The following is a 24,282-nucleotide window of genomic DNA, read 5'->3' as shown; positions in this document are numbered from 1 at the left end:
CAATCCACCCAACCTTTTGAATTAATCTGTTTAAAGGGTTTTGTTGTTTGAAGGTATTGATTTGGATTTGTGAGAGATTTCTTTGGCTGTACCCATTGTAGGTTTATTGCCAGAACAGAGGAGGGAACCTTGAACAATTGTACACAACACAGTGAATGATGCACTTAAGATTGCATTGATTAAAACATGAAAGAAAAAACAACAGACGATATTCTAACATAATATTCCAACTTTATTGGTCATGACAGAATAGATTTGGTGGATGTTTTAAGCATGTTTCTGATGTCTTAATGAGGGTGACTGACGTGTTGGTTCATCAGGTTCACTGTTGAAATTTCAGAAATTTTACAAACCAATGTCCACATGTTTCATTAAAATGTACAATTTTTATTTCCTGACCTGTGAAGCAGATTCAGATTTTACTTCTCTGAATCCACAACTGTTCCCTTCTCAGACACGTAAATGCCATCCAAGAACTTTCGGATATCCTTATTTTTCACTGTGGTGGCTTGCTGGATGAGAGCAGCTGGAAAAGGAAGAAGTGAGTGAATAAACATTGAAGAGCTTCTAGAACAAGCATGTCTAGCCCCAGTCCTTGAAGGCCACTCTTTTGTCTGATTTAGACTTGTTCTTCTAACATCTAATTTAAATGATCACAGGTCAGCACTAAAAGCTAGTGAAATTTATTGCTTAAGTTGGCTAAATAATTATTCATAAATAATGTGTGCACACAGACTGTAAAACCATACCTGAATTTGACACCAACTCAATATCGTTGCCTTCCAGCACCAGCTCATCCTTCTGGGCTGCCGACACCGTACACATCACGCCTGGGAGTAAAAACGACGAACAAATTTGAACCAATTAGGCGTCATCAAACAAAAAGGACAATCAGAAACTCAAACTGAGCTCAGACAAAATTTGACGTTGCCAATTTCAGACCCTAAAAAGATAACTCTTCCTATTGACAGGCATCCTTTATATGATTTTACCAAATTAGTAATCTAGCCCTACATGTAAGACATTTTTTCCCCAGTTTGCGAGACTGGCAGTGCAGGCTACCCTGTGTTTCTTAAACATACAACCAATGTTTATGTTTTGATAGAAATGGTTGTAGATATTGGAAGTTGTACAGAAATTAGGGCCTATTTAAAATTCACGAAACGGCACATAAAAGGAGACAAAGATGGAAAGCAATGCTCTGAGGGCTCAGTCAACATAGAAACGTCAACATTCAAAGCATACTGACCTGTCCTCATTCTGACACGACGGATGTACTTCTCACCAAGGAAATTTCTGATCTCTACCAAAGATCCATTCTCTTGCATGACAACATTGATGGGGAAATGGGCATACACCGAACGCATTTTGTAACGGAATCCCTGCAGTGAGACAGTATAACGCAACGTCAATGACAGATAGTGGTAGATCTGTCACAACATCAGGCAAATTGCTGAGACTTCCATGAGGTTGAATTGTGATGATTGAAGATTTGTATGGTGATGGTGAAACATCAGCATTGTGAAGTGTGAATGTATTCTTCTGCAGTGAATCCCAAGAATTGGAAAGGTTGAGTGACAATCTTACCAGAGTGACTCCCTTGATCATGTTCTGGACATGACTGCAGATGGTGCGAACTGTTGCCAGCTCCTTTCGGTTCCCCCACCATTTTTCGACACGCAGCTGAAACAGAGTAGTTGAGCAAATCAAAACGAGCGGCTTGCAGCAAAAAAACTCTGGGATTAACTAAAGGCAATCAAAATAACATTTTAGTGGTGCTTCAGTAGAAAACGCATGGATTAATCTCTTAAAATCTTCATATTTGTTTTAAAATACGGAGCTGTAGTAACAGCCTTTAAATAAAGTATATTTTCCAATACATTAGTTTCCATTTTGCACACTTTCCCGCACCAGGAAATACATGGATTCTCATTCATTGCATACATTAGCAGTGGCCCAATTAGATTAACCTTTAAAGGTTATAGTGCAATTAAAGTTTATCCTGCATAACAGCCAAAGTGCCCTAACATTCCGACTAGTCTAAACAGCCAGGTTTTCTATACCTTCCTTTTTTTCTTGCCCAGTATACGAAGCTCCAGGTTGATGTGATTGAACTCCCTGATGAGTTTGCCACGGGGGCCGGTGACAGTCACTTTCCGCCCCTTCAGCTTCACATCGACTGCAACAAGATGCAAAAATAAATAAATGAGCACAAGCCATCAAGACACGCAACAGCAACCCGGCGATTACTTTACCATTGTCGGGAATTTCGACTGTCTGGCTGCTGAGAATGGTCTTCATTCTATGGATTGGGATAGGAAGATCAGATTAAGTTAGCATTTATTCTGAGATTGCTTGCTTGGTTTTACGCTAACATTTGTGAATAAGCCAAATGCGAGCACATTTAATGTTGGCACAGATTATTGACTTGTTTTGAAACGAAAAGTGCGGTGAGCAGGAGCCGCACAACTGCTAATATAGCCGTCGGCCTAGAACAGCTAACCCCGATCACGTATCAAACATCCCTATCTTTCACACTCAGACGTGGCCCTGACACAAAATAATACCCCCTGGGTAAAGATATTAGTAACATCGTAAAGGCCGTTGAGGTAGAAGTAAAACTAATGTGAAATTTCGCTTGATGGACTTTGATTGTAACCGATGACTGAATTTTTTGGGTAACCTCACCTCGCTGGTAGTGGAGGAAAAAGAGCGAGGAAGTACGTCACCACGCTGTTGTAGCGTATGTGAGTGACGTCGCTAGACGTGAGCAATGGATCGCAACGAACTGCTACTTTGCCGCAAAACGTCCAACAGGACAAAAAACGACGAGAATAATCTTGTTCTGAATTTTAATCTTGCCCTCATTGTTATCATATGACGAAGTTAACGACGCTGAAATATTCGTTTGTTGGGGGAAGTCTATAATTGAAGTGATGGTCATCTTCCAGTGAAAAAAACACCACCCTTCTTTACATGCTTGAAACACTCAAAAAACAAATTGAAATAAAATGAAGTTTTTTTCCGACCTTCAATCTAGGCGTAAAGAAGGAAAATGCGACTACAAAACTGAAAGTACATCCACTCCTCTTCTGAAGCAGTTACCTGAACGCAACATCAGACCAGAATAATCGCTCGTCGATGTGATCGACACCGTCCGTGCCCGCAACTTGCTGTCATGGCGCTATTTAAGCAAAGCGTCGTTGTATTTGGCCGTTTCTCTGGTAATCGCCCATGGCTGGGAGCGACGAGTATCACACACGTCAGTACTTCATTTCAACACTGTAAAATGTATTCGTTTTGGAAATATTTTTATTCCTTCGATCGCTCCTTTGGTTAGGCGCAGTTGCTCTGATCGGAGTAGCAAGGGCAAAGTTTCGTCTCGACTTTGTGCATCGCATTTGATTTATTTGAGATATTCCTTCTTTATAGGGCTACACGAGCGGCATATCATCTGCGGCCAACTCCTCTCCGAGTCCGACTGACCGGACCAAAGAGCTACTGAGCGATCATGAAGGCCCCACGCTGCAGGACTTCATTTCAGGGGAACTGTCCGATAAAAATCACTGGACAGAGTACAGAGGCAACTTGAAGAGGCAGAAAGGCGAGAGGTGAGTTTGTGTCTGACTGTCACAATTGGACAACCCTATGCTATTTACGTTTCAGACTATTAAAAAATAAAACATTATCCTGCATTGCCCTAACATGGAAATTCCAGGAAACTATTTTTTGTCTCAACACTATAAGTCATTTTTTATAGGCTTCGGTTGCCTCCTTGGCTGAAGACAGAAATTCCTATTGGGAAGAACTACAACAAACTGAAGAACTCTCTTCGAGACCTCAATCTTCACACTGTAAGCCACCCAAAGTGTGAATTGCACTTTTTGTACATTAATTTGCCACATATATGCACAAATCTAAATTGTGAATTGGTTCATTCCACCAGGTATGTGAGGAAGCCAGGTGTCCAAACATCGGCGAATGCTGGGGAGGAGGAGAGTACTCAACAGCCACAGCCACCATCATGGTCAGTTTGTACATGCAGTTAAAATCATCCATGTATAATGGATGTGCATGAAAAAGAATTCATCGGCTGTCATGGGCTATCTCTAGCCAATCAGAAACTAGTAAAAGCAACAAACTAAATTGTCTTTTGAATACATTTCGTCACATTTGATGTGTGCGCTGTTCTAGCACATAATCGTTCTCCATTAAACTTCCATGATGAAAGGTTTGCATTTTCAGGACCATTGTGATCTGTTATGTAATATTTCATTTCTTCTTATGATTAGTTGATGGGAGATACATGCACGCGTGGGTGCCGCTTTTGTTCTGTCAAGACTGCTCGCCAGCCGCCACCTCTGGACCCCGAAGAGCCTTACAACACAGCAAAGGCTATCGCAGCATGGGGGCTGGACTATGTGGTGCTCACATCTGTGGACAGAGATGGTAAGACTGGCTTATGAGTGTTATCAAACAAAGCGAATGTTATTTCTGTCAGGGTTTGTTAAAGGCTGCAAAGTTGTTTGCAAACAGTTTCAATGGTCGCAGTTTTTCCATTGCCATCAAATTGTGAACTGAAAAAATTCTTTGCGAGAAGAAAATCTGTTTGATTATATAAATGATTTAAAAATGCAAAATCTAAGAGTTTCAGTATTTCTCTTCATTATTCAAATCTCATAATTTTTTGTTGTTTTTGTAGATATTGCCGACGGAGGCGCGGAACATTTTGCCAAGACTGTTTCTCACCTGAAGGAACGGTAAACAGACTCCTTTAGACTCCATCATCTATCTCTTTCCTCAATTTCAAACGGCCTAGACCAGGTCACCAACATGGTGCTTGCAGGCGCCAGGTACCTCCCTAAAATTCACATGAGGAATCATTGTTAAAAACATGACTAAAAGTAAGAACATCATGCCATCAGCTATGGGAAGCGGAGTTATGCTCACATCATGCTAAAAAATATTTTAAAAAAGTTCAATAGATGCAGATGGATTGTAACAGAAATACTAGTATCTTAAAACATGTTTCAAAGTATCCATGCTGTTTCCAACATGTAGGAACTCTCAAATCCTGGTTGAATGTCTGACTCCTGATTTTCGGGGTGACCTTGCGGCAGTGGAGAAGATCGCCCTGTCAGGTCTGGATGTGTACGCGCACAACGTGGAGACGGTCCGTGAGCTTCAAAGGTATCACACTTGTGCACAGGCATGCCTTGTATGCATTTGTTCAGGGTGGATGCACATTTTCACTTGACAACAGAAGTTAATGTCATTTTTAAAACCTGTTTTCTACAGCTACTTAGTCATGCAAGATGAGCATTGTTTGTCTTTTAGTACCAGAAGAGATGCACAGTGAATTAGATGAGTAACAATGGCGGCCAAATTAAGAGAAAAGCAGATCTTGTTTTTTCATTCCTTGTCCTCACACAATTAAAAAAAAACACAAGAATAATCTTTGCTATCAATTCACAGCACTATTATTGTCTTTTTCCACATTCTTGACTCTTCACATAAATTCCCTTTGTTAATTTTCAAAATTTTACACAAAAGTCAAAATGAAAATGATCAATCAGAAATGACAACTTAAAAAACACATTTTGAAAAGGGGAAAAAAAACTTGTTCAGGCTGCTTTGCACTCCTTTGTTGGTCGTTGAGCTGAGATATGTTGCAGTTATGCGACATCTTGCACATTCATAGGTGTGGTCAGAAAACAAAAAAAAAATCCAAAGAAAATGTCAAACTTGCCAAAAGCAATTCTTTTCTCTGGAATGAGGTCTAGTGAGGTAGACTTTTGTACATTTGTGTTACTGTCAAGGTGGAGCCTTTAAGGGCTAAAACCTTTTAGTACGTATAATAAAAATATCTGCTTGTATACCTTTGAATTATTTTCTCCCCCCTAATTCTAGACACGTACGAGATCCTAGAGCCAACTTCGACCAATCTCTGAGCGTTCTGAAACACGCTAAAAAGGCCAATCCAGCGCTCCTTACCAAGACATCAATCATGCTGGGATTGGGAGAAACTGACCAACAAATTCACAATACACTGGCAGGTACGTGCAAAGGGAATGTGCCGTATTTCTCACGAGGTGATCATAGGTCGTAACTCTGTTTTGGTGATTTTGCAGAACTGCGTGAAGCTGCGGTAGATTGTCTGACACTGGGACAGTACATGCAACCCACTAAACGCCACCTAAAGGTTTCGTACAGTCCAGAACAACTCAAATGACTTTGGATTCATATAATGATAGCATTTGACGTTTGGCTTTAGGTGGATGAATATATCACTCCCGAGAAGTTTGCACACTGGGAGAAAGTTGGGAATGACATGGGCTTTGTTTACACTGCCAGTGGGCCGCTGGTTCGATCATCCTACAAAGCAGGTGAGAACTGAGGCTTGGAAGGTCATTAGTGAGATGACCTCAACTGCTTTGTCTGCACTCTCGACAGGAGAGTTCTTCCTGAAGAATTTGCTGAAGAAGAAAAAAGCAGCAGCAGCAGGAGCTGTCACGACAGACTGAATAGCAGCATCTCTGCAAATGCTACACCAGCGCCATCATGCATTATTTCAAGCCACAGCCTAACTAACACAGGAGACAGAACTTGATAAGAAAAGCACATGCTTACCTGAATGAAATAAACAACAGCAAGAGGGACCATCTATCATGAAGGTTTTTGAGATGATTAAAGAGAAGGCAAGCGGGGACGGGCTAGCAGGTATCCAGACAAGCACCTGGGTGTCGACCGTCTGCATTCTTTGCACTTCAGGGGCCGCTAATTGTATTCTTTGCACTAATTACATCCTGTCCCCATCCTTCAGGGGCACCTGATATTTTCTTTTTCAGCTATTTAAGGGGCACTTTGATACTTGTTGCCACCATGGCTGCTGTTAGTTGGGTTATTTAATGACAATGCTTTGTAATATCTAAATTATTGTATCTGATCACTGCTTGGATTTAAGATCTGTTATAATTTGCACACAAGTGTCTCCTATTTCAGATGGATGTTTATAATATACAACTCCAGTTTCTCGTGATTAAAACCTTTGAACGCCAAAAGTGTGAGGAAAAGTTGTGTTATGTTTCGGATTATTTTTTTGATTAATTATTTCATTTTGAGACATCTGGGAATTTAACAATCACCCGTTTGGGAGTTGACATTTTATTGCATTGGCCCTTTGAGTCACGGATATAGCGGACACTTACAGCATTAGGATTTATAAAAAAAGTTAGAAATTGTCCTAAAAACAGGTGGAATGCGACTGTAAAAAAAAAAGTGCACTATTTCATGACATTCTTGATTTACATGTAAAACAACTTGATAAATACTAGTGTATTCAATAAACTATTTGTGTGTTTGCAGAGGTTCAACCATTACATGACCACAGTCAAAATTTGGGACTGAAAACTGAACTCGATCGTCAGCCCATTACGGGCAGGCAGAGTCGTAAGTCACATGGCTGGTCTGGCTTGTTTAGATTGTAAGGCAGGATTTGACAAGAGTCCAATCAAAAAAGTTGAAGGAGGAATGTGGTACGTGCCAACAGCCTTAGATTTTGTTTTTTTTGGCAGGAGGCTCGCTGGAAGTGATGCGAGGACATACAGCAGCGGGAGTGTAGGGGATTCGTGTTGCCGTCACTTTTTTCCCTATGGTCTCAATCTGCGGTGAGGAAAAAATATTTTTGCCATAAGATTCAGTTCAAGTTACAGTGGGTACCTCACATTTTGCACCGTATTGTATCACGCAAATGTATCACCTGGAAGCCAATGTCCTGGAGGTGTGCGTGAAGGTGGTCCAGCAACCTGCGGCCATCAAATATAAAGGCTGGCTTCAGCATCTTTTTGTAAATCTTCTCATAGTCCAGCTCCTGCGGTGACACGAGAGGGGTGACTAAACTATTTCTTAAACTTTAGGCGGCAAGTAAAAAGGAAAAAAAAGTGAATAACGACCTTAAACATGTCCCACTCGGTACAGATGACTAATGCATGCGCGCTCTGGCAAGCCTCGTAAGGGTCACTGGTCACAGTCACCAGCTCTGAAACTGAGTCAGCAATTTCTAGTTAGTTTTCAAAGTTATTTTTGCAGATAAAGTCATGTGGCATGCACTCTACCTCTTTCTGGCTTGTCCTCTGAGATGCTGGGGTGGGACAAGTCCTGAATGATTTGCTCTTTCAGAACTTTGGGGTCATAGATGAACAGCTTGGCCCCTTCATCCATCAGATATTTGGAAATGTAGATACTAGATGACTCTCTGAGGACCACAAAAAATGCTCAAGGAAGGAAAAAAAAACAATATGGAGTCTCTAGTGGCGGTTGATTGTATTGCAGGCAGTAGAATTCCACCATCGTCAATTAAATAATTATCTAATTAACTAATTATAATTAAATAACTTTCACAAATTTAATCATTAATTACTTTCCATTTCCTACAAGGTAGAAAGAACAAGTTTTCCCACAGTCAGACGCATAATGACAAGTTAATGATTCACGTAAGAATGTTTACAAGGGCGTAGGTAGAGAACCAACCTTGTGTCGCCCGTGTCTTTTTTGAAAGAGAAGCCGAGCAGAGCGATTTTTTTGCCTGACACCGTGTTGAAGAGGCAGTCAATGATTCTGCAGGCAAAGCGCCGCCTTTGGTACTCATTCATATCTATCACCTGCGGAACAAGAATAGAAAAACATCCAAGATTCATACACAGTACACCATTAGAAGCTTTGCTGTCCTCACCTGTTGCCAATAGGAAGCCACCTCAGGCAGGTTGAGGGCCTCACACAGATAAACCAGATTGAGCACATCCTTCTGGAAACAGCTTCCACCAAAACCTGGAAATGGGAGACAAAATGTATAAAAGCTTTGCAATTGAAACAGAGCATGGAACAATCTCACATTATTTCTAATTTGGAAAAACTTTTCAAATTCGAAGAACGTCAAAGTCAGCAGGTGTCATAGAACCCAGAAGAGATTGCAAGAGACCTTGGAGCTGGTGTGTCACTCAGTTTTATTACAGGAGATACTTTAATTGTGCTTTTCCTCAGAAGGCTTTTCCTCAGAAAGCTTTTGTGACTGTGAAGCCATAAAAGGTCAACGCCTAGAAACAACAAATTGATGGGTAACTAGTTTTGAAAGCAGAAGTCAAGGAAAATAGTTTGCTCAGCTATTGTTCAAGTTGTTTTAAAAAGTGGCTTGGGAACAAGAACAAAAAAAATAAATACGAGCACAATCATAACGCTATTAAATTTGAAGACAAATTTTGGTACCCATTTTAGTACGAAACAGGAAGCAAACACATGATTTAGCATGCTACAGCAAATCACGTGGCAGGTAAGTTCCACGACAGGTGTCAACATACCATTACGTTTTTGTTCCTCCATTGGAAACAATGGAACTTGAATTACCAGTAATTTCCACAACGGCCAAAGTGTCACGATCATGTAACCTGTATCATTTTATGTCATACTTGAACAACCTTAAGGAGAATACATCAGTTGAACTTTACTGGTGAATGAAGCGTGGTGTTGCAACACAACAATAAAGAAGTTAACCACAGTACTTTAAAATGTTCAAGAGTAAAAGCACTTCTTTGATGAGTGAAAATTGGCAAGCTAACAAGCAGGTGAGGCCTCTAAATGCGTACATCGGCTGCCAACTCCTGCTTGGCTCAATAAGCACGGCAATTAAGCTGCAAGTTACACAATAGATTTGAATAATTGACTAAGCTGTTACTTATTTTGTCGACTATGCTACCTGTACATATGAAAGCAATTTAGAAAAGACCCTTGGAAGACCATCATCTCAGACGTGCTCAGATTTGAAGTCAAGTTAGAGTATCTTGACTCAGCTTTGTCTCAGACGGAGATTTTAAAGACTGAATTTGGCAGGGTCATTATTTACAAGACCTTTTTTCTCCCACAATGCACATTTTTCCTACAACAATAATGACCCCCTAACCTGGTTGCCTCGGCCAAATAAGATGCGTGGTCGTTGAGTTTACTGTAATGAGAGTTATTTGATTTTACTAGCTCACTTGCTCTCTTGCATTCTTTCTTTTTCAGCCTGGGAAAAAACATGGTGAAGCATTTATCTTAAAGGGGACGTCAACCCCAAAGTTTTCTTTACCATATTGTGTTTTATGCACCCCGGCCAGTCTAAACACAGCAATCTGAATAATATTGCGTTTGTGGAATAGCAATTTAGCAGCAATTAACACCTGTTTTGGCCATTTTGTCACTTGCTGTCGACTGAAAATGACACCAGTGTTATTTGGACTCACCTCACTTGCTATCTAACTTTGGTCATGTGACCCTTGCAATTTTAGCTGTGGGTGGTCGTTACCTGAGCAACTGTGATGTCATTTTCAATCAGCAGCAAGATGGATTTTGCTGCTTAATTCATATTGCACAGACGCAATATGAATCAGAAAATGGTGTTTGGACCGGTGGGGCTGAATAGAAAATATTGTTAAGAAAATTTGGGGCTTGACTTCCTCTTTAACAAGGGCAAAACATCGAAACACTTCCCTTAGCACCAATACCCAGAGCAGTGTCACCGCGTTGGAATTAATACAAACAGTTGTCTATAAAATGCCAGGAGAGTGTAAAGTTACCACTTTTATTGGTAGTCAAATGTGTGCTTTTAATTGGAGGCAATGGTTTGTAATCCTTTCAGGCTGTTAGCACACCTTAATGTTACTGTTAATTGTGCAACTGATCGATCCTCTTTGTACTGATACAGTTAACTGACACTGATTAGACTTTCTTGCTATTGACAAAGGCTATTTTATATAGATTTTAAAGATTACGGAAAAAAAAATATGTACAGTCGCTGAACCAACCCATTATTGTAGTTCATCTGACCCAGCATTTGGGGACAATATACAGCCATGGAAAAAAAAAAAAAAAAGACAGCACCCTTGCTTCTCCAGTTCCCTGTTCATCTAAAATGCTCCATACACCTAAACATACATTTGTTTGGAGAAAATAACTTGAAAAAAAGCTCATGGAATTAGAATTTAAGAGCAGTCTTTTCTTCTGTCATTTAGTCATTTGATACATTTAGTGGCGCTAGACATTAAAATGAACAAGAAATTGAAGAAAATACAGTGGCCGCTTTTTTCCATAGCTGTATAACACAGATTTGATCAAACATTTGGGTAAAATATTTAACTCACCTGTTGAGTTAAAATCGACTAATCCATCCTGCTGGGTCACATTAACTACTACCAAGCCGCTTGGGTTAAAAAAACTAAAATATTTTGGTTATTTTTGACCCAACCCTTTTCTTTTTGTACTTACCCGATTCTGACTTATCTGGTGTGGTGTCGAGTTGAACGTCATAGCCGAAATTAGTGGCTGCACATGAACGTCAAATCGATCGTTTTTAAAGGTGGCAATCTCCTTTGTTTTTAATAACGTGTTTCAGTAAACAACGAAGCTGACGCACAATTTTCAAACAGCTCAACTCTTGGCTGTGTTACGTCACCGCAATATTTGAAATACTTTTGATGTTTAACACATCTGACCTTTAGTGCCAGGGTGTTCAAACCCCGTCCTGCATGTTTTCCACGTCTCCCCCATCCAACACATCTGATTAAAATGATCCGGATTGTTATCAGGCCCCTTTCGAGCTTGCGAATGAGCTGATAATTTTAATCAAGTGTGTTGAATGATTGAGATGTGTAAAACAGGCAGCACAGCGGCACTCGGGGTCCGGATGTGGACTTACCTGCTCCAGCCAAAATAATAATACATTTATAACGGTTGTTTTAAAGAGTTCATAGCGCTGCCTCTCTTACCCACGCTGGCTTTGAGAAACTTGCTCCCTATTCTCTGGTCCATGCCAATGGCCGTGGCGACCTCCTCCACGTCGGCCCCGGTGGCCTCGCACAACGCACTGATACTGTTAATGCTGCTGATTCGCTGCGCCAGGAATGCATTGGCTGCCTGCATGGACAAATTATATGAAATTAATACAAAAATGTAAATGCATCACTACCAAGTCAGATTTTCTGTTAGGCGGGCAAGAGTAGAGTTTCAAACAATGAATCTCTGAACTGCGAGGCAGACATTCTTACCACTCCACCACCGTGCTATGTCACTTTAACTCTATTCTTATTATTTACAATTATTATTAGCCCTGGACGCACCAGTTTGGACAGCTCTGACGACCACGTGTTGGTGGTGATGATTCTGGCCTTGGGCACCCAGTGTTCATACACGGCACATAAAGCTCTGATAGCCCTTTGACCCTCTGCTGTCTCATCTCCACCAATCAGGACGCGGTCGGGCTCCTTCAGATTTTTCACTGCCGTTCCCTCCGCAAGAAACTCCGGGTTGGACAGCACCTGAAAGCAGAGGGGCATGGTGAAAAGGTAGGAGAGCAGAACACGGACTTTCATTTTTAATGTTAGTAATAATACACACATGTAGGTTGAGGCTGGGCTTGGTGTTGGCGTCGAAGATCTGTCGAATACTCTCAGCAGCTCGTACAGGGACAGTGCTCTTTTCTGTGACAATCTTGTAGCCATCAGACACCTGCACAATCCTCCTAGCGCAAGCTTCAATGAACTTGAGGTCTGCGGCACGGCCCTTCCCCATGCCGTAGGTCTTGGTGGGTGTGTTTACCTACAATATCATTCTTTTTAGTTGGAAGTGAAGTTGAGAGGCTGAGATTTATTTGCGCGTGGGTGTGTGCGAGCTTGACTGGAGAACTCACAGAGATAAAAACAAGGTCAGCGTCCTTGATGGCTGAGTCAATGTCTGTGGAAAAAAATAAGTTCCTCCCCCTGCATGATTCCACCACATCTTTGAGGCCAGGCTGTGGGGAGAGAACAATTTGGTGAACGAGGCGTCACAACCTCGCATTCGTCATGATGATGTAAAAGAAACGAGCCATCTGGAACAGTTTCACCCCCCACCCTCGGTGTTGCAATATTCTGGTCACAAATGGTTGCATGTCGACGATTGCTCAACTGAAGCCCCTCTAAAGATTCTGTCCAGCTCACTATTTCTGACCACACCCAGCAACCACGATGAGCTGAGACCTTTCAAATCTGGCAAGGCAATAAAGGAAGCTTGGCGTGCAGCCTCTTATCAGTTGGTGACCTGTATGCCACTCAAATTAATGACTAAACAAACCTCACCAGGCGGCTTATTGTACAGCTCTTGATGCCACCACACCCTTTACCCAAGAAAGCCCAACACTGTAAAAGTGGTCCAATTTAGAGTTCAAATAACATTTCTAACCAAATCTGGAAGTCCAAAGTCTCATCATGTGAGAATAAATCAGTGAGCCTCGAAAATCACGGTGCATTTTTACCTGATTAATGTCACTATAGTATTAGGTTGGAGTTAGCATTTGGTTAGCTCGGCTTTGTTACTTGATGTCTGTCTTTTTATCACCCTGGAATAGTGAGGAACGTAATTTCAATTTCTTTGTATGGTACATGAGAAAAAGAATCGACGATAAAACAGAGGATTTATTTCCTTATTTTGAAGAATGGGAGTAAAACTCATATATAAACTCATACAAAATATTTTACTAACAGATATTGGAAATGTGTTTATATAAAATGAGTTGTAATTTCTAAACCATTCCCCTGATTTGGATGTAACTACCCCCAAATGAAAGCTGGAAGTCTCTACTTTAAGCACATTGAATGTTTCATGCGTACAGAGCTGCAATGCCACATTTTTTCACACATGCACAGTGGCGAGTTACACTGCAATGAAATGAAATAAAGTTGACACCATACCTCATATATGGGAAGCGTGTCTGAGTTCCAGGCTTTGATTCGGGACTCATTGACATCAACGACAGTCACTATGATTTCTGGACACATTTGTGCAATCACACTGCATGTTGGGCCTCCCACATAGCCAGCACCGATGCAACAAATCCTCTTTATTTGGAACATCTGCATATGGATTGGGGGGGGGGGGGGGTAATTGGGACAGAAGGGGTTAGCATTTCATTTCCAGCATCCAATGAAGGTATAATTAGTATTGCAACACACAGTAGACTCAATACTACTGCTGCTGTGGAGTTCCACTCTACCAGCAAACTGGATACAGTGCCTATACTGTGTGAGAGCTTTCGATTTTGTTCTATCTTGTACCTATTTTTTTTTTATAATCAGCAAAAAAAAAAAAAATTATATCCACTTTAACATGTTGTCATTGAGGAAACTTAGACGACTTGTAATGACTTGACTTTAGTGGGGACTCAACTTGACTTGAGACTTAATGCTTGCACTAAAATCCCATCACCAGTTCCAGTCGAACCGTGATAGCCAGTTCAGATAAAGAGCCTTTCATTCCACTTCAACGCTCTGCTCACACACACGCATACACCTTCCTGCAATACAAACCGCTAGTCAAGTACCACAGATTAGCAACACATCACCCGGGCCGGTTCATAGTAACATGTCCAGTCAGTGATAAATCTGAGGTGAATAACCGGCTATCTTGCTTAACGCAAGTTTAATTTAACCCTCTGCCAACACGACACCCAACTTCAGGAAATTCTTTAGCTTCTCTTCTACAAAGTGTCTCAAAGATACACTGGACGCGATGGAAGCGATTCACCCGAGGAACACTGATTCATTAAAAAGGGAGTAAGAATCTTACCTTCGAAAAGGTTGTGAACAAGTCGACCGCTTCAATTCTTGTTTCCACTGATGAGTGCGGCTCTGTCAGCGTAGTAACATTTAATGTGACGTACAACAACTCACGTAGGCACGGAAGCTTCCGGTGTGTGGATTTTCAGCGTAAAAGCATTATCCTTTCGAGACGTACAAAAAATAAAAGCTTTACGATGGATACAGTAATCAACGACATCGCTCATTAATAACTGGCAGAATCGAAACAAAAATGAAAAGAAAAAAACGTATTGCCAAGAGGATTAGTACTGGCAAGTAGAACAAGTATGTTTGGATTTTTTAAAGCTTAATCTTAAACGTTAATCATTTTAATTATGGGTTTGTTCAGACGTGAACTATGAGAAAGTCTCACCCTGTTAATGCCTCTTATCCATGATGTTTTATGTACATGTAATAAAGTAAATGTTCTGCAGTTAATAATATTTATAAATTAAGGGCTAGGTTCAGCAACAGGTGGATTGTTTTTCCTCAAACAGTATAGCTATAAATTATAAGACATGGCAGAATCCAGAATCCAATTGAAGTAGTTATTCATTCAAGTGTATGAGGCACCCTGGGATTGCCACGATTTTGAGGAAATAAAATAGTGTGACTGTATTAAAACAAAAGTGAGTCATCCACTCCAATGGGCGTCATATTTTTCTCACATCATGAACAGAAATCAAACTTAATACAAACTATTAAAAGCATAATATGCTCCTTTTGGTGCGTTTAAGAAGTATTTGCTGTTTAGTTCAGTTCATATGCCATCTATATTTCCTTGTGTACAACTCTAAATGTTTCACATATGGTTTTAATTTGCCTCTCCTCCCTTGTGTATAAAACGTAACATTTCCTTTCCCATGATGACGTTTTTACACTCATAATTTGCCTCGCCCTTTGTGTCACAATATTCAGACAGTTCTAGTGAGCCATACTTTTTGCTCCACCCTGTGTGATTTCTGAAGTTGTGTCTGAATTTCTCGTGGACCATACTTGGACTGACATTTCAACTCATGCCGACAGTGAGGCATGGCGGTGGTAGCAACTAGTTTTGGGGTTAATTGTATTAAGCAAAATGGGTTAATTCTGAGTTTGCTACTTAGTCAATTTCAAATAGCTCAACTCATCTTGCTGATGCTTTTGTAACCCAGCCCAACATTCTTTAGGTCAACAACTTTGTGACATCTTTTGACAGACGGTAGTACATTGATGGGAAAGTTAGGAATTGATTTGTTGAGCAAGTCATGGTAATTGGTTGACGTGGAAGCTAAAACTCAAGCTTACAAAAGCAAAATCCTACCCTCATTTCACTTCCTATGATTCAGTACAGTGAACACTTTTGAAGATCAAAGTCTTGTTTTATTGTGAATTCCTTCACTTGTACCAGACATACAAAGGAATAGGGGGAAAAATCTGTTTGTTGTTTATACAACACAGTCAAGTCATTGTACCCTGCTGTCCTAAACTGAGATATGTTATTCATGTCAATTTCTTACACCTAACTCACACCAACTGCGGAACTTCTGCGTTCCGTTTTCTTCGCAAAAGACCCGTGACAGCAATTTACACTTGCTGCGAACGGCGGCTACGTTGTCTTTGTAAAGTATCCGCCCATGAGACCGCCAATAGCCATCCTTTCGCACACACTGACACACTTTTGGGACTTTGGCTCTTCCACCATTGATAAGTTATTCTGTTGTGTGTTTAATTTATTTCAGGCTATTTTTTTGCCATTTAAATGTCCAACTTATGCCAATCTTTGAAATGGAAGGTCTGTAGGTTGTAGATATGTGGTGTTTTCATATATTAAAAGCCGCAACGCAGCCGTTCAGCACCCGATGTGAATTAGGCACTACACTTTGGTAAAGAGAATAAACAAACATGAAATGACAAAAATTCTAACTACAAAACCGACCAGCACGTTCCTTACTGTCATATGATGCTACTCTAATCCATTTCTGTACTCTATTACTTTCCATTCTTCACTAATGTGAAAATCATGAAGAAAATGTAATATTTTCTACTCTACATTTTCAAATGCCCTCACATGCATCCTTCACCAGTTTTCAGTGTCCTTTTCCAGCTTCACTCTCAGACTTGCCACCTGCCGCTCACAACGCATTTCCATGAAACTATTTGAACGACGCACGGACATTCCGTGTTTCAAATTTAGTTGTTTGAGTTATTTGCGAAATTGAATGGTTTTATTGGGAGGACTCCATGGTGGGGGCGGACTGTCTCGAAGTATCACTTGGATTCGCTTTTCTTCTCTCTGACGCTTTTGTTGCATATCCTTCTTTGCCTGTTTGGGAATTGAAAATTAAATAGAAAATAGGATAAATCATACAATTAAGGAACTGTACTTACCAGCCACTGTTCAAACGTCTCTATCGCCATTTTATCCTTCTCCTCTTGGATATATTGATGCTCCTCTGCTTTATTTCTGCTCTCCAGGCGTTCTGTCGAGACTCTTTTGGACAGGGCATCGGTCTTCTTTTCGCACCTGGTGAAATGATCACATGGTTGACAAGTTAATGATGTCGCTTGCTTGAACTAGTAGGTACATATAAAGGGCAATGCTTTGGACTTACCAGTTAGAAAAAGCAGATTTGCTGTCTTTCTTTCGTTCTTCCTCTTCCTTCTGTTTCTTCAGTGCAAGTTTCCTTTCAGTGGCTCTTTGCTGTTGATACTTTTCTCTGAGTAATTCGTCATGCTCACGCTTCCATTGATAAAATACCTGCCATGGCGTAATTTAGACAATCATTTTGAAGCGTAAACCTAGTTTTCAATAATCTGATGAACTTGCTTTCCGAAATTTGGAGCTTGCTGCCTGTTTGTTGCCTTTACTTTTGTTTTTAGTGTAAGTCAAGCTCCATTGCAGTGATTCTTAAACATTCGTACCTGTTCGGCTGCTTTCCTTTTTTCCTGAACCTCTTCCACCGCTCTTTGCTCTTTGCTCATCTTATGTTTGTCTTTCTTTGTTTTTGCTTTGAGCAGCTCATTTTTCTTTGCTTTCCAAGCCTCATATGAAGCGGCGGCATCTTTCTTCTTTTCTTCTTCTCTCTGTTTGGTTTGGGGCAACAAAGTCAGCCGTGTGTATCAAATGAAAACATTGCCTACGATTTGGTTTTACCGTAGTTTGGAAGGGATGGTCCACTGTGCTGAGAGGCTCTTATCTTCTCAGCTGCTCACCTTTTTGTTTTGCTCTTGCAGAAGCTTCTCTTTGTTTAAGTTCTCAGAGGACTTTTCCTTTTTCTTTCTGAGCCAATCCTTGGGGGAGTACAAAAGAGATTTTACATGACTGGCAGGAAATATTCAGATACCTTCTTCTGAAACTAATACAAATGTAATGTACACCAGGTAGCTTTTGAAGGCAAGACCCATGTCATTGTCCCACTGACCTGGTAAACAGTTGCCCTGATGTAATCGGCACCTTGTGGTTGACAATCTTGGGAAATCTTGCTATCCAGAATTTTGAGAGTTCCCAGATATTTTGATTCAACCTTCTTGTTGTATGCAGTGCTGGGTCTCTGAGACTGAGAACTAGATGCTCTGAATGACAGGAAACAAAAGACACTGAAGTCACAAAACATTTTTCCCCCCACAAATATAAAGGCAAACAATCGGTCAGGTAACATTACTGACCTAATATCAGATTTGTTTTGAACTTGAGTGACCTGAGCAATGGTGTGATCTCCCGACTCTTCCTGCTTAAGAAAGAGTAACCTTCTTAATAAGAAAATAAAAACATGTATCTAGCAGGATCCTCACAAAAGAAACATCTTACATTAGCCTCTTTCACGAATGTGGTGTGTCCCAGCTCTTGTCCATTGGTGTCACCCACAGTGACGTCATCTAAAAACAACAGAAAGAGAAATACAAATCATGCTGCCTAATACATAATAAATGAATAATTTGGTGATGATGTTTGACTGCTCACTTGAAACGCATGGATCAGCACAGCATCCATCTGTCAACTAACAAGGACAACACACATGACATGGTATTTTCTAATAACATTAATGTGTTATATTAATTTATCAGTGTTTATCAGCAATGGGCATTTGATATCTTAAAAAAAGGACTTCAGTCATTATATGAATTCTTATTTTGGTTGCATTATTGCACTGCTTGGGGCTTCCTAATATTTTGTGAATGTTAGAAACAGGAAGGTGACGATAGAGGACAGCTAACATTGTGTAATGTAAGATATGAAATGACGCACTTGGGGACTGCGGCTCCTTATTGGGATCCTCTCAGATGAGATGTGAGTGACGTTGCATATATTGGCAGCAAGTGGGCCTGATGGAGAATTTTCGTTTTTCTCTGTCACACGGATGTTCAATCCCATAGTTCTTTGTCTCGGTTTGGGTTTGGGAGTCTCCTGCTGGATACCTACATATGTATGCATAGGAAGAACTGGTGAGCGTGTGCGTATTTAATTGTAAAGCATTTGTTCTAAAATGTAATAAACTCACCAACAGTTGGCACACATTTAAGGTCAGGGTCCAATGAAGACCGGAAGCTTTCATTACAAAATGTCTCTCTACTCGTGTCTGCTCTACTATCAAGCCTAATAGGTGTTGGAGATGTACTGCTGTGGAAGGGCAAAGGCAAGTCTGGAGGAACATCATCGGACTGGGATGATAGTAATGTACTGGAGTTATCCCGTATGTCATCTTCATTAGATAACTGACATCTGGTTGTGACCTCATGTTCACTCGGTGGGGCAAACGTATCTGCCTCAAAAGAAATTCTTTTAAGAGATTTCAAGAAGGAACTCTTTTTTGTCCCTTGTGTTTCGTCGTCATCATCATCATCAGAGAAGTCAAAGTCGTTGATTCTGCTTTTCGTCTTGCTGGCTTTGAATGCATCAGACCTGTTTTTTCTTGTTTTAAGAAGGGTGTCCAAAAAATCTGTGGCAAACAGAAAATTTCGAATTGATTGTTTCGTTTATTACATCGATTAGCATGTCAAAACCAAAACTCTCCTAGCTAGTGAACTGTTGCTGACGAAGAGAGCAAATCGATTGGGAATTGGGCATGTATTACAATGTTATAACCGTTTCAACAATGGAATGATATCAAAACATGCAATAAACAGACTATGGTGTGCTTAGGAGCCTGTTTTGGCAGTGTTGTTGCATGCTTTCATTAATCTGACATAGTGAGGACTTCGTGGACAAAAATACGGCAAAGGAAGCTGAAATGACCACTTAACAATTTAATCCTACTTAAATGTGTTAACTGTTTTAATCATTAGGTCTTACCGTCACCAGCCTGATCCAAATCTTCTGAATACAAAAATGGTGTGTTTTTTCTAGCTCGAACTGTGAGAGCAGCTTCAAGTTCATCCTGCAGACACAGCAAGTCTGTTAAATAGCCCGAATCGATCATCCATACGAGGTATTCAAAGAATACTGCAACATTTACCTGGAACGTTGTTCTCTTTGTTGTTTTAGGACTTTGCGAGTAAGCAAGAGTGTCGAATGCTTCAGTCGTCATGTCTGAAACTATAAGCAGGCTTAATAGCTAGGACTTAGCATGTTCGCTACTTTTGCTAACAGCAACAAGTAGCCACAGAGCACCAATAGTTGCTGATTTAAATGATCACCATTATCACTATGTATAGTCGTTTCTGCCAAAATGTGTTGTTTTGAGTTAATTAAAGGTAATGCTGCCACAATCCTAAACCCACGATGGAAGTGCCTTTTTTTGTTTACGGTAACCTATGGAGACACCGTTTCCGGTTTGCCGGTGCGCATGCGCGTTACGTTCGCAATAATAGCACTTGGTTATGACGGCTTTAATGGCGTCACGTGTATTTAACAGTGACGGTCCAATGATCTAATATAGACTTTTTTAGCGCGCAGTTTAATAGTGAAATACTAGTACTAACGTCACTGTGTGGACATACTGCAAACCTGGATTAAATTATAAAATAATACTATTTTGCAAGATCATTTGAATTTAGATATTCTTATCATAACAAATGCGGCAGTGGACCCTGTAACCACCACACTGGTGTGTGTGGACCAATACATGCTACATGAAACTGTAAAAAATCATGTATCAGGATCTGACAGAAGTTATTCTAGTAATCTTTGCTAAATAAATTGACTCTGATGACGTTTGTGGACAGACATCCTGTAATTGCCATTGACACACAATGAACAATTTGAAACAAAAACTGTGAATTTTTCATTGAGATGTAAAAAATGTACCTCATATAATCAGAAGATACTGTCAATGTTAAAAAAAAAAAAACAAGGACAAATTAACTAGAACTTCAAGATAAATCATCACGACAATCCAATCCATCAGGTCTTGCTTTCAATCAGCGACAGTTGTGATTTATTTTGGTACTGAGCATTACACAATTAAGTCTGTGTGTATGTGTAATATAATACATCACTCATTTTTGTTTTCAAACATTGTGCCATAGTGGTCTTAGAAAACAGTGAAAGGTCAAAACAATTTCACTTGTAGTGGGTGAAATTCTAGCACCTCCAAAAACCTAGATTGACCTTTTGTATAGATTGGTGGAAAAAACATAGGTAGTTTTAGCCTGAGGCCAGCGATTATGATCCAAAACACGATGGAATAAGCATGGAATCTTTTAATGTAAGATGACATGGAGTAGGTGTTAATCTGTGCCAAAGGAACACACTTGGGGATGTGCAACTCCAGTTGAGCACGGGCAGATGGTTTCCTTCTAGTCAACAGGTGGCGCTGGTGGTTCTCTTCCACCTCTCTGCAAAAACAACAAATGGGGTGAATGTGAATGTACTTGTTTTCACTTAAATTAAAATTAAATTAAATTAGACTTAAACGAGGATATGAGTACAACTTACATTGTGGGGTTCGGTGGGTTTTTCTATGGAAGGGGAACTTCGGAGAGTAGAAGGGCGTAGCATGAAGAGGACTACGGCCAGTACCATCCATCCCATCACCATCATGGGGAAGGTAAACTCTTCCCCCCCACCTCCATTCGGCCCTGGCACTAAACACAAACACACAATGCTGCTCTGGTGCTATTCTATACCCCAACAATGAAATACGCCTGCATGAAGAGGTCATACGCACATTCCAAAGGGCACTCCGTGTCTGTGCAGTAGGACTGGGAATTTCTGAGCTGGAAGAGAAACATTGTATCCAATAAACCATTGACAACTGCTTGCTAAAATTACTTTGTGTGTAATTTACAAACCACATTGCTCATATGTAACAAAACAGCGTACTATTTTATTTTGCCATGATCTCTGAGAAAAACAGAAAACGCTAAACACAATTTATTCTACAGACGCAAACAGAGACAAGTGTCAATGTTTTGAAATGAATTTGGAAGTTTAGTTTTATTTTTGAGATGTATTCTCTCTAGCAGTATTTTCCTGAAAATATTCTTTTTTTTAAACTTTTGCATTAATATTAGTGGTCAACTCATTTTTACAATGTTAATATTTCCTCTTGAAAGGTCCCTCTGTATCTTCTATTTGGACAACACCCTTCAGCAAGCGCTAAAAATAGCATCGGAGTGTTTTCAATCCAGCTGTATTTTATCGTACAAGTTACACCTGTACAGGCGGAGTTTCCCCGAAACTGACACTGTCAGTTCCATTTTCAATATACCTTGTAGACATGTTTTGAAAACCAGCCTCAATCAGAATACCTTTCTTAAAAACAATTTCTGCAAACAATGTAAAATCTACATTGGATTGCAGCTCTCATGGAAATCATTGAGCAGGAACCAGGATGTTTGCTCAGTGTGACTTCAGAGCTCTCCTTTTTGATGATGATTGCCTTTGGCTTTTCTTTTCATTTTCTTCTTAATAAAACAGAAATACTTTGCTGTATTGTAAACCCTAGCTTTGTCCTAATCTGCCACATCCATAGCCAACACTTACCAGGTTGAGGAGGCGCGCCATTGCGTGCTCAGTGCTGCAGATGCATTCACAAGGGTCAAAGCCCCCTTCTGCCATGTCTTTTAAGATGATGTGACCTGAAAATAAACAAAGCGAAAATATTCCAAACTGAACGAAATTGCTGCTGGAAGTGGAAACCCAAAACTTCCTGGAGTCAGCGCAGTGCACTCATACATAGACGCACGCAAGCAAGAATAAAAAAAAAAAAAAATTGGGGCGGAGACTCAACTTGGTCTCGTTAACATACTGTATGCTTGTCTTTAATAATTACTTTTCAGTCAATTATCACAATGTTTCGTTCTACACTTTTCATTCAGGGTGGTCTTAATTAACCAACAGGAACCAATTTGAGGTATGACATCAATCACTGTCTTTTCTTTCTTTTTTTTTTTTTTTTTACCATGTCTTTGTAATAAGGCCCCAGGTTAAAAACAGAAAACGCTGAACATCAAAGTCTCTTTAGCATTTGTACCATAGCGCATAAAATTACATAATGCTTAGATGTGCAAGAACCCATGCTTGGGAGCTTTAAGTTTAGTCAGACGGCTGCACAATACAATACATTACATTACACTCTGTTTTGTTGTTGTGAACTCTTTGCTAAGAGTACGACAAAATATCTATAACAAAAACGAACGTCATTCAACTTTACCTTTTACGAAGAACTTAAACTCAGCGAAGCAGACAAAATTCTGCTATTAAATTATTAAGGGTGTGACGAAAACCAATTTTAATGAGAAAACTGGTCTAACAAAACAGAATCGTCTTTTTTTTATGTACGTATTATCACTTGTTTGACTTATAACAGCTTAGACCACAAAGTATGATCCCATTCAAAAGTCATCTTACAAAATAAAATATCTTCCGAGATCATTTGGATTAAAAAAAAAAGTGTTTAGCTGAGCGCAACGTACTTGTACTTCTTTTCGATTGTTCCATTTTAGGGGGTTTAAGAAAAGGCACAAAAGAAACCCACAAAAAGTGAGGGATATTTTAAGGGTTATTCAAATTTTCATCATGACTGAACAAGACGAGAGGAGAAAAAAAAAAAGTCTGATTTCATGTCAGACAGTGAGTGGGTAATACGTGTCTTTTTAAATAAGTCTATTGGTAAACTTCTGATTTCAACTCCATCAGTCATTGAGCAATCTATCCAGTTTTTAATGTCGTCGGATATTATTAAGCAGGTACACGTGTTCTTAAAACATCTAGTGGATCGATCGTTTGGTTTAAAGTGACGTAAGGTACATCAAAGAGATGCTACGGTGGAAACAACTCAGGAAAGAGTTGTACTCTGTACTATTAAAATTTAGGGTAATTCGAAAATGCATTAAATACTCAACTAATTAGTGTGCTGTTAATTTTCCAATGACCTAGCACCTTAGTGCAACGAAGCAAACTGGGCAATCCCCTATCAAAAAGAGGACCTTTAAAATAATGGAAATAAAATCGGATGCAGGGTTGAAGAAAACTGAGGCACAACCTACTTTGCAATGAATAAGACCACGATGAACACTAAAGTGTTGTGAGGAGCTTCCACGATTGCCGATGGCTTCTGGGGGATGCGCAGAGAAGTGATGAAGCGGCTAGATGTGTCAAAGCTGCAATGTTTGTGTTGCGGCACGTGAGCAAAGTTGCCATTCTTTACGACGCACATCCGGGAATCGAAGGGGCGGATCGAAAGGCGAAGATTAAAACGAAAAGCATCTTATTGGTCAA

The 24,282-nt window shown here is 40.1% G+C and overlaps 5 protein-coding genes across 8 annotated transcripts; 1 reads left to right on the top strand and 4 right to left on the bottom strand.

Annotated features, from left to right (window-relative positions):
• Window positions 1-211: 211 nt before the first annotated feature.
• On the bottom strand, window positions 212-2,784 carry rpl9 (ribosomal protein L9). Its single transcript, XM_088373569.1, has 8 exons — window positions 2,689-2,784; window positions 2,256-2,302; window positions 2,064-2,179; window positions 1,588-1,683; window positions 1,250-1,382; window positions 750-830; window positions 400-526; window positions 212-325 (listed from the first exon to the last, which is right to left on the bottom strand). Exons 2-7 carry the CDS (start codon window positions 2,299-2,301, stop codon window positions 420-422), a joined length of 579 nt encoding a protein of 192 aa, XP_088229695.1. The 5' UTR covers window position 2,302; window positions 2,689-2,784; the 3' UTR covers window positions 212-325; window positions 400-419.
• A 178-nt stretch (window positions 2,785-2,962) lies between these two features.
• lias (lipoic acid synthetase) lies at window positions 2,963-6,664 on the top strand. Its single transcript, XM_088373568.1, has 11 exons — window positions 2,963-3,262; window positions 3,433-3,611; window positions 3,761-3,854; window positions 3,947-4,027; window positions 4,293-4,449; window positions 4,703-4,760; window positions 5,062-5,190; window positions 5,911-6,056; window positions 6,132-6,202; window positions 6,275-6,386; window positions 6,454-6,664. Exons 1-11 carry the CDS (start codon window positions 3,179-3,181, stop codon window positions 6,522-6,524), a joined length of 1,182 nt encoding a protein of 393 aa, XP_088229694.1. The 5' UTR covers window positions 2,963-3,178; the 3' UTR covers window positions 6,525-6,664.
• A 484-nt stretch (window positions 6,665-7,148) lies between these two features.
• On the bottom strand, window positions 7,149-14,785 carry ugdh (UDP-glucose 6-dehydrogenase). 2 transcript variants are annotated; one of them, XM_088373566.1, is made up of 13 exons: window positions 14,629-14,785; window positions 13,755-13,916; window positions 12,716-12,817; window positions 12,424-12,624; window positions 12,147-12,344; window positions 11,796-11,943; window positions 11,296-11,352; window positions 8,732-8,826; window positions 8,530-8,660; window positions 8,115-8,254; window positions 7,953-8,044; window positions 7,760-7,870; window positions 7,149-7,662 (listed from the first exon to the last, which is right to left on the bottom strand). In XM_088373566.1, the coding sequence occupies exons 2-13, from the start codon at window positions 13,914-13,916 to the stop codon at window positions 7,552-7,554; spliced, it is 1,548 nt and encodes a 515-aa protein (XP_088229692.1). In that variant the 5' UTR covers window positions 14,629-14,785; the 3' UTR covers window positions 7,149-7,551. The 2 variants fall into 2 exon arrangements, with proteins under 2 accessions (XP_088229692.1, XP_088229693.1); XM_088373567.1 differs by lacking the exon at window positions 11,296-11,352.
• A 1,194-nt stretch (window positions 14,786-15,979) lies between these two features.
• map9 (microtubule-associated protein 9) lies at window positions 15,980-20,406 on the bottom strand. 2 transcript variants are annotated; one of them, XM_088372982.1, is made up of 13 exons: window positions 20,075-20,406; window positions 19,912-19,996; window positions 19,121-19,558; window positions 18,868-19,037; window positions 18,583-18,619; window positions 18,430-18,497; window positions 18,288-18,352; window positions 18,044-18,194; window positions 17,835-17,912; window positions 17,544-17,705; window positions 17,234-17,379; window positions 17,010-17,145; window positions 15,980-16,944 (listed from the first exon to the last, which is right to left on the bottom strand). In XM_088372982.1, the coding sequence occupies exons 1-13, from the start codon at window positions 20,144-20,146 to the stop codon at window positions 16,825-16,827; spliced, it is 1,728 nt and encodes a 575-aa protein (XP_088229108.1). In that variant the 5' UTR covers window positions 20,147-20,406; the 3' UTR covers window positions 15,980-16,824. The 2 variants fall into 2 exon arrangements, with proteins under 2 accessions (XP_088229108.1, XP_088229109.1); XM_088372983.1 differs by having other exon boundaries at window positions 18,288-18,349.
• A 562-nt stretch (window positions 20,407-20,968) lies between these two features.
• smim14 (small integral membrane protein 14) lies at window positions 20,969-24,217 on the bottom strand. Of its 2 annotated transcripts, none has more exons than XM_088372985.1 (5): window positions 24,051-24,217; window positions 22,546-22,640; window positions 21,728-21,776; window positions 21,496-21,644; window positions 20,969-21,395 (listed from the first exon to the last, which is right to left on the bottom strand). In XM_088372985.1, the coding sequence occupies exons 2-5, from the start codon at window positions 22,618-22,620 to the stop codon at window positions 21,357-21,359; spliced, it is 312 nt and encodes a 103-aa protein (XP_088229111.1). In that variant the 5' UTR covers window positions 22,621-22,640; window positions 24,051-24,217; the 3' UTR covers window positions 20,969-21,356. The 2 variants fall into 2 exon arrangements, with proteins under 2 accessions (XP_088229111.1, XP_088229112.1); XM_088372986.1 differs by having other exon boundaries at window positions 22,546-22,636; window positions 24,049-24,206.
• Between the last annotated feature and the right edge of the window lie 65 nt (window positions 24,218-24,282).

The sequence above is a fragment of the Syngnathus floridae genome, chromosome 4 (genome assembly GCF_059516105.1).
Source record: "Syngnathus floridae isolate MCC-2025c chromosome 4, RoL_Sflo_1.0, whole genome shotgun sequence".
NCBI lineage: Eukaryota > Metazoa > Chordata > Actinopteri > Syngnathiformes > Syngnathidae > Syngnathus > Syngnathus floridae.
This window is presented reverse-complemented; position numbering and strand designations above follow the sequence as displayed.

Excerpts from the sequence above, each read along its gene's own strand:
- rpl9 (XM_088373569.1), bottom strand. The coding sequence starts at position 2,301 with ATGAAGACCATTCTCAGCAGCCAGACAGTCGAAATTCCCGACAATG. Across the intron at positions 1,684-2,063 it reads TGGGCAAGAAAAAAAGGAAG|CTGCGTGTCGAAAAATGGTG; the intron begins GTATAGAAAACC and ends ACTCTGTTTCAG. Across the intron at positions 831-1,249 it reads TCGTGTCAGAATGAGGACAG|GCGTGATGTGTACGGTGTCG; the intron begins GTCAGTATGCTT and ends TTTTACTCCCAG.
- lias (XM_088373568.1), top strand. The coding sequence starts at position 3,179 with ATGGCGCTATTTAAGCAAAGCGTCGTTGTATTTGGCCGTTTCTCTGGT. Across the intron at positions 3,612-3,760 it reads AAGAGGCAGAAAGGCGAGAG|GCTTCGGTTGCCTCCTTGGC; the intron begins GTGAGTTTGTGT and ends CATTTTTTATAG. Across the intron at positions 6,387-6,453 it reads TCGATCATCCTACAAAGCAG|GAGAGTTCTTCCTGAAGAAT; the intron begins GTGAGAACTGAG and ends CACTCTCGACAG.
- ugdh (XM_088373566.1), bottom strand. The coding sequence starts at position 13,916 with ATGTTCCAAATAAAGAGGATTTGTTGCATCGGTGCTGGCTATGTGGGA. Across the intron at positions 11,353-11,795 it reads GTTTCTCAAAGCCAGCGTGG|CCACTAATTTCGGCTATGAC; the intron begins GTAAGAGAGGCA and ends GTTCATGTGCAG. Across the intron at positions 7,663-7,759 it reads TCCAGGACATTGGCTTCCAG|ATTGAGACCATAGGGAAAAA; the intron begins GTGATACATTTG and ends TCCTCACCGCAG.
- map9 (XM_088372982.1), bottom strand. The coding sequence starts at position 20,146 with ATGACGACTGAAGCATTCGACACTCTTGCTTACTCGCAAAGTCCTAAA. Across the intron at positions 18,195-18,287 it reads CAAAACAAATCTGATATTAG|AGCATCTAGTTCTCAGTCTC; the intron begins GTCAGTAATGTT and ends CCTGTCATTCAG. Across the intron at positions 17,146-17,233 it reads AAATCTGCTTTTTCTAACTG|GTGCGAAAAGAAGACCGATG; the intron begins GTAAGTCCAAAG and ends TCATTTCACCAG.
- smim14 (XM_088372985.1), bottom strand. The coding sequence starts at position 22,620 with ATGGCAGAAGGGGGCTTTGACCCTTGTGAATGCATCTGCAGCACTGAG. Across the intron at positions 21,777-22,545 it reads TGGCGCGCCTCCTCAACCTG|CTCAGAAATTCCCAGTCCTA; the intron begins GTAAGTGTTGGC and ends TTTCTCTTCCAG. Across the intron at positions 21,396-21,495 it reads AACCCACCGAACCCCACAAT|AGAGGTGGAAGAGAACCACC; the intron begins GTAAGTTGTACT and ends TTGTTTTTGCAG.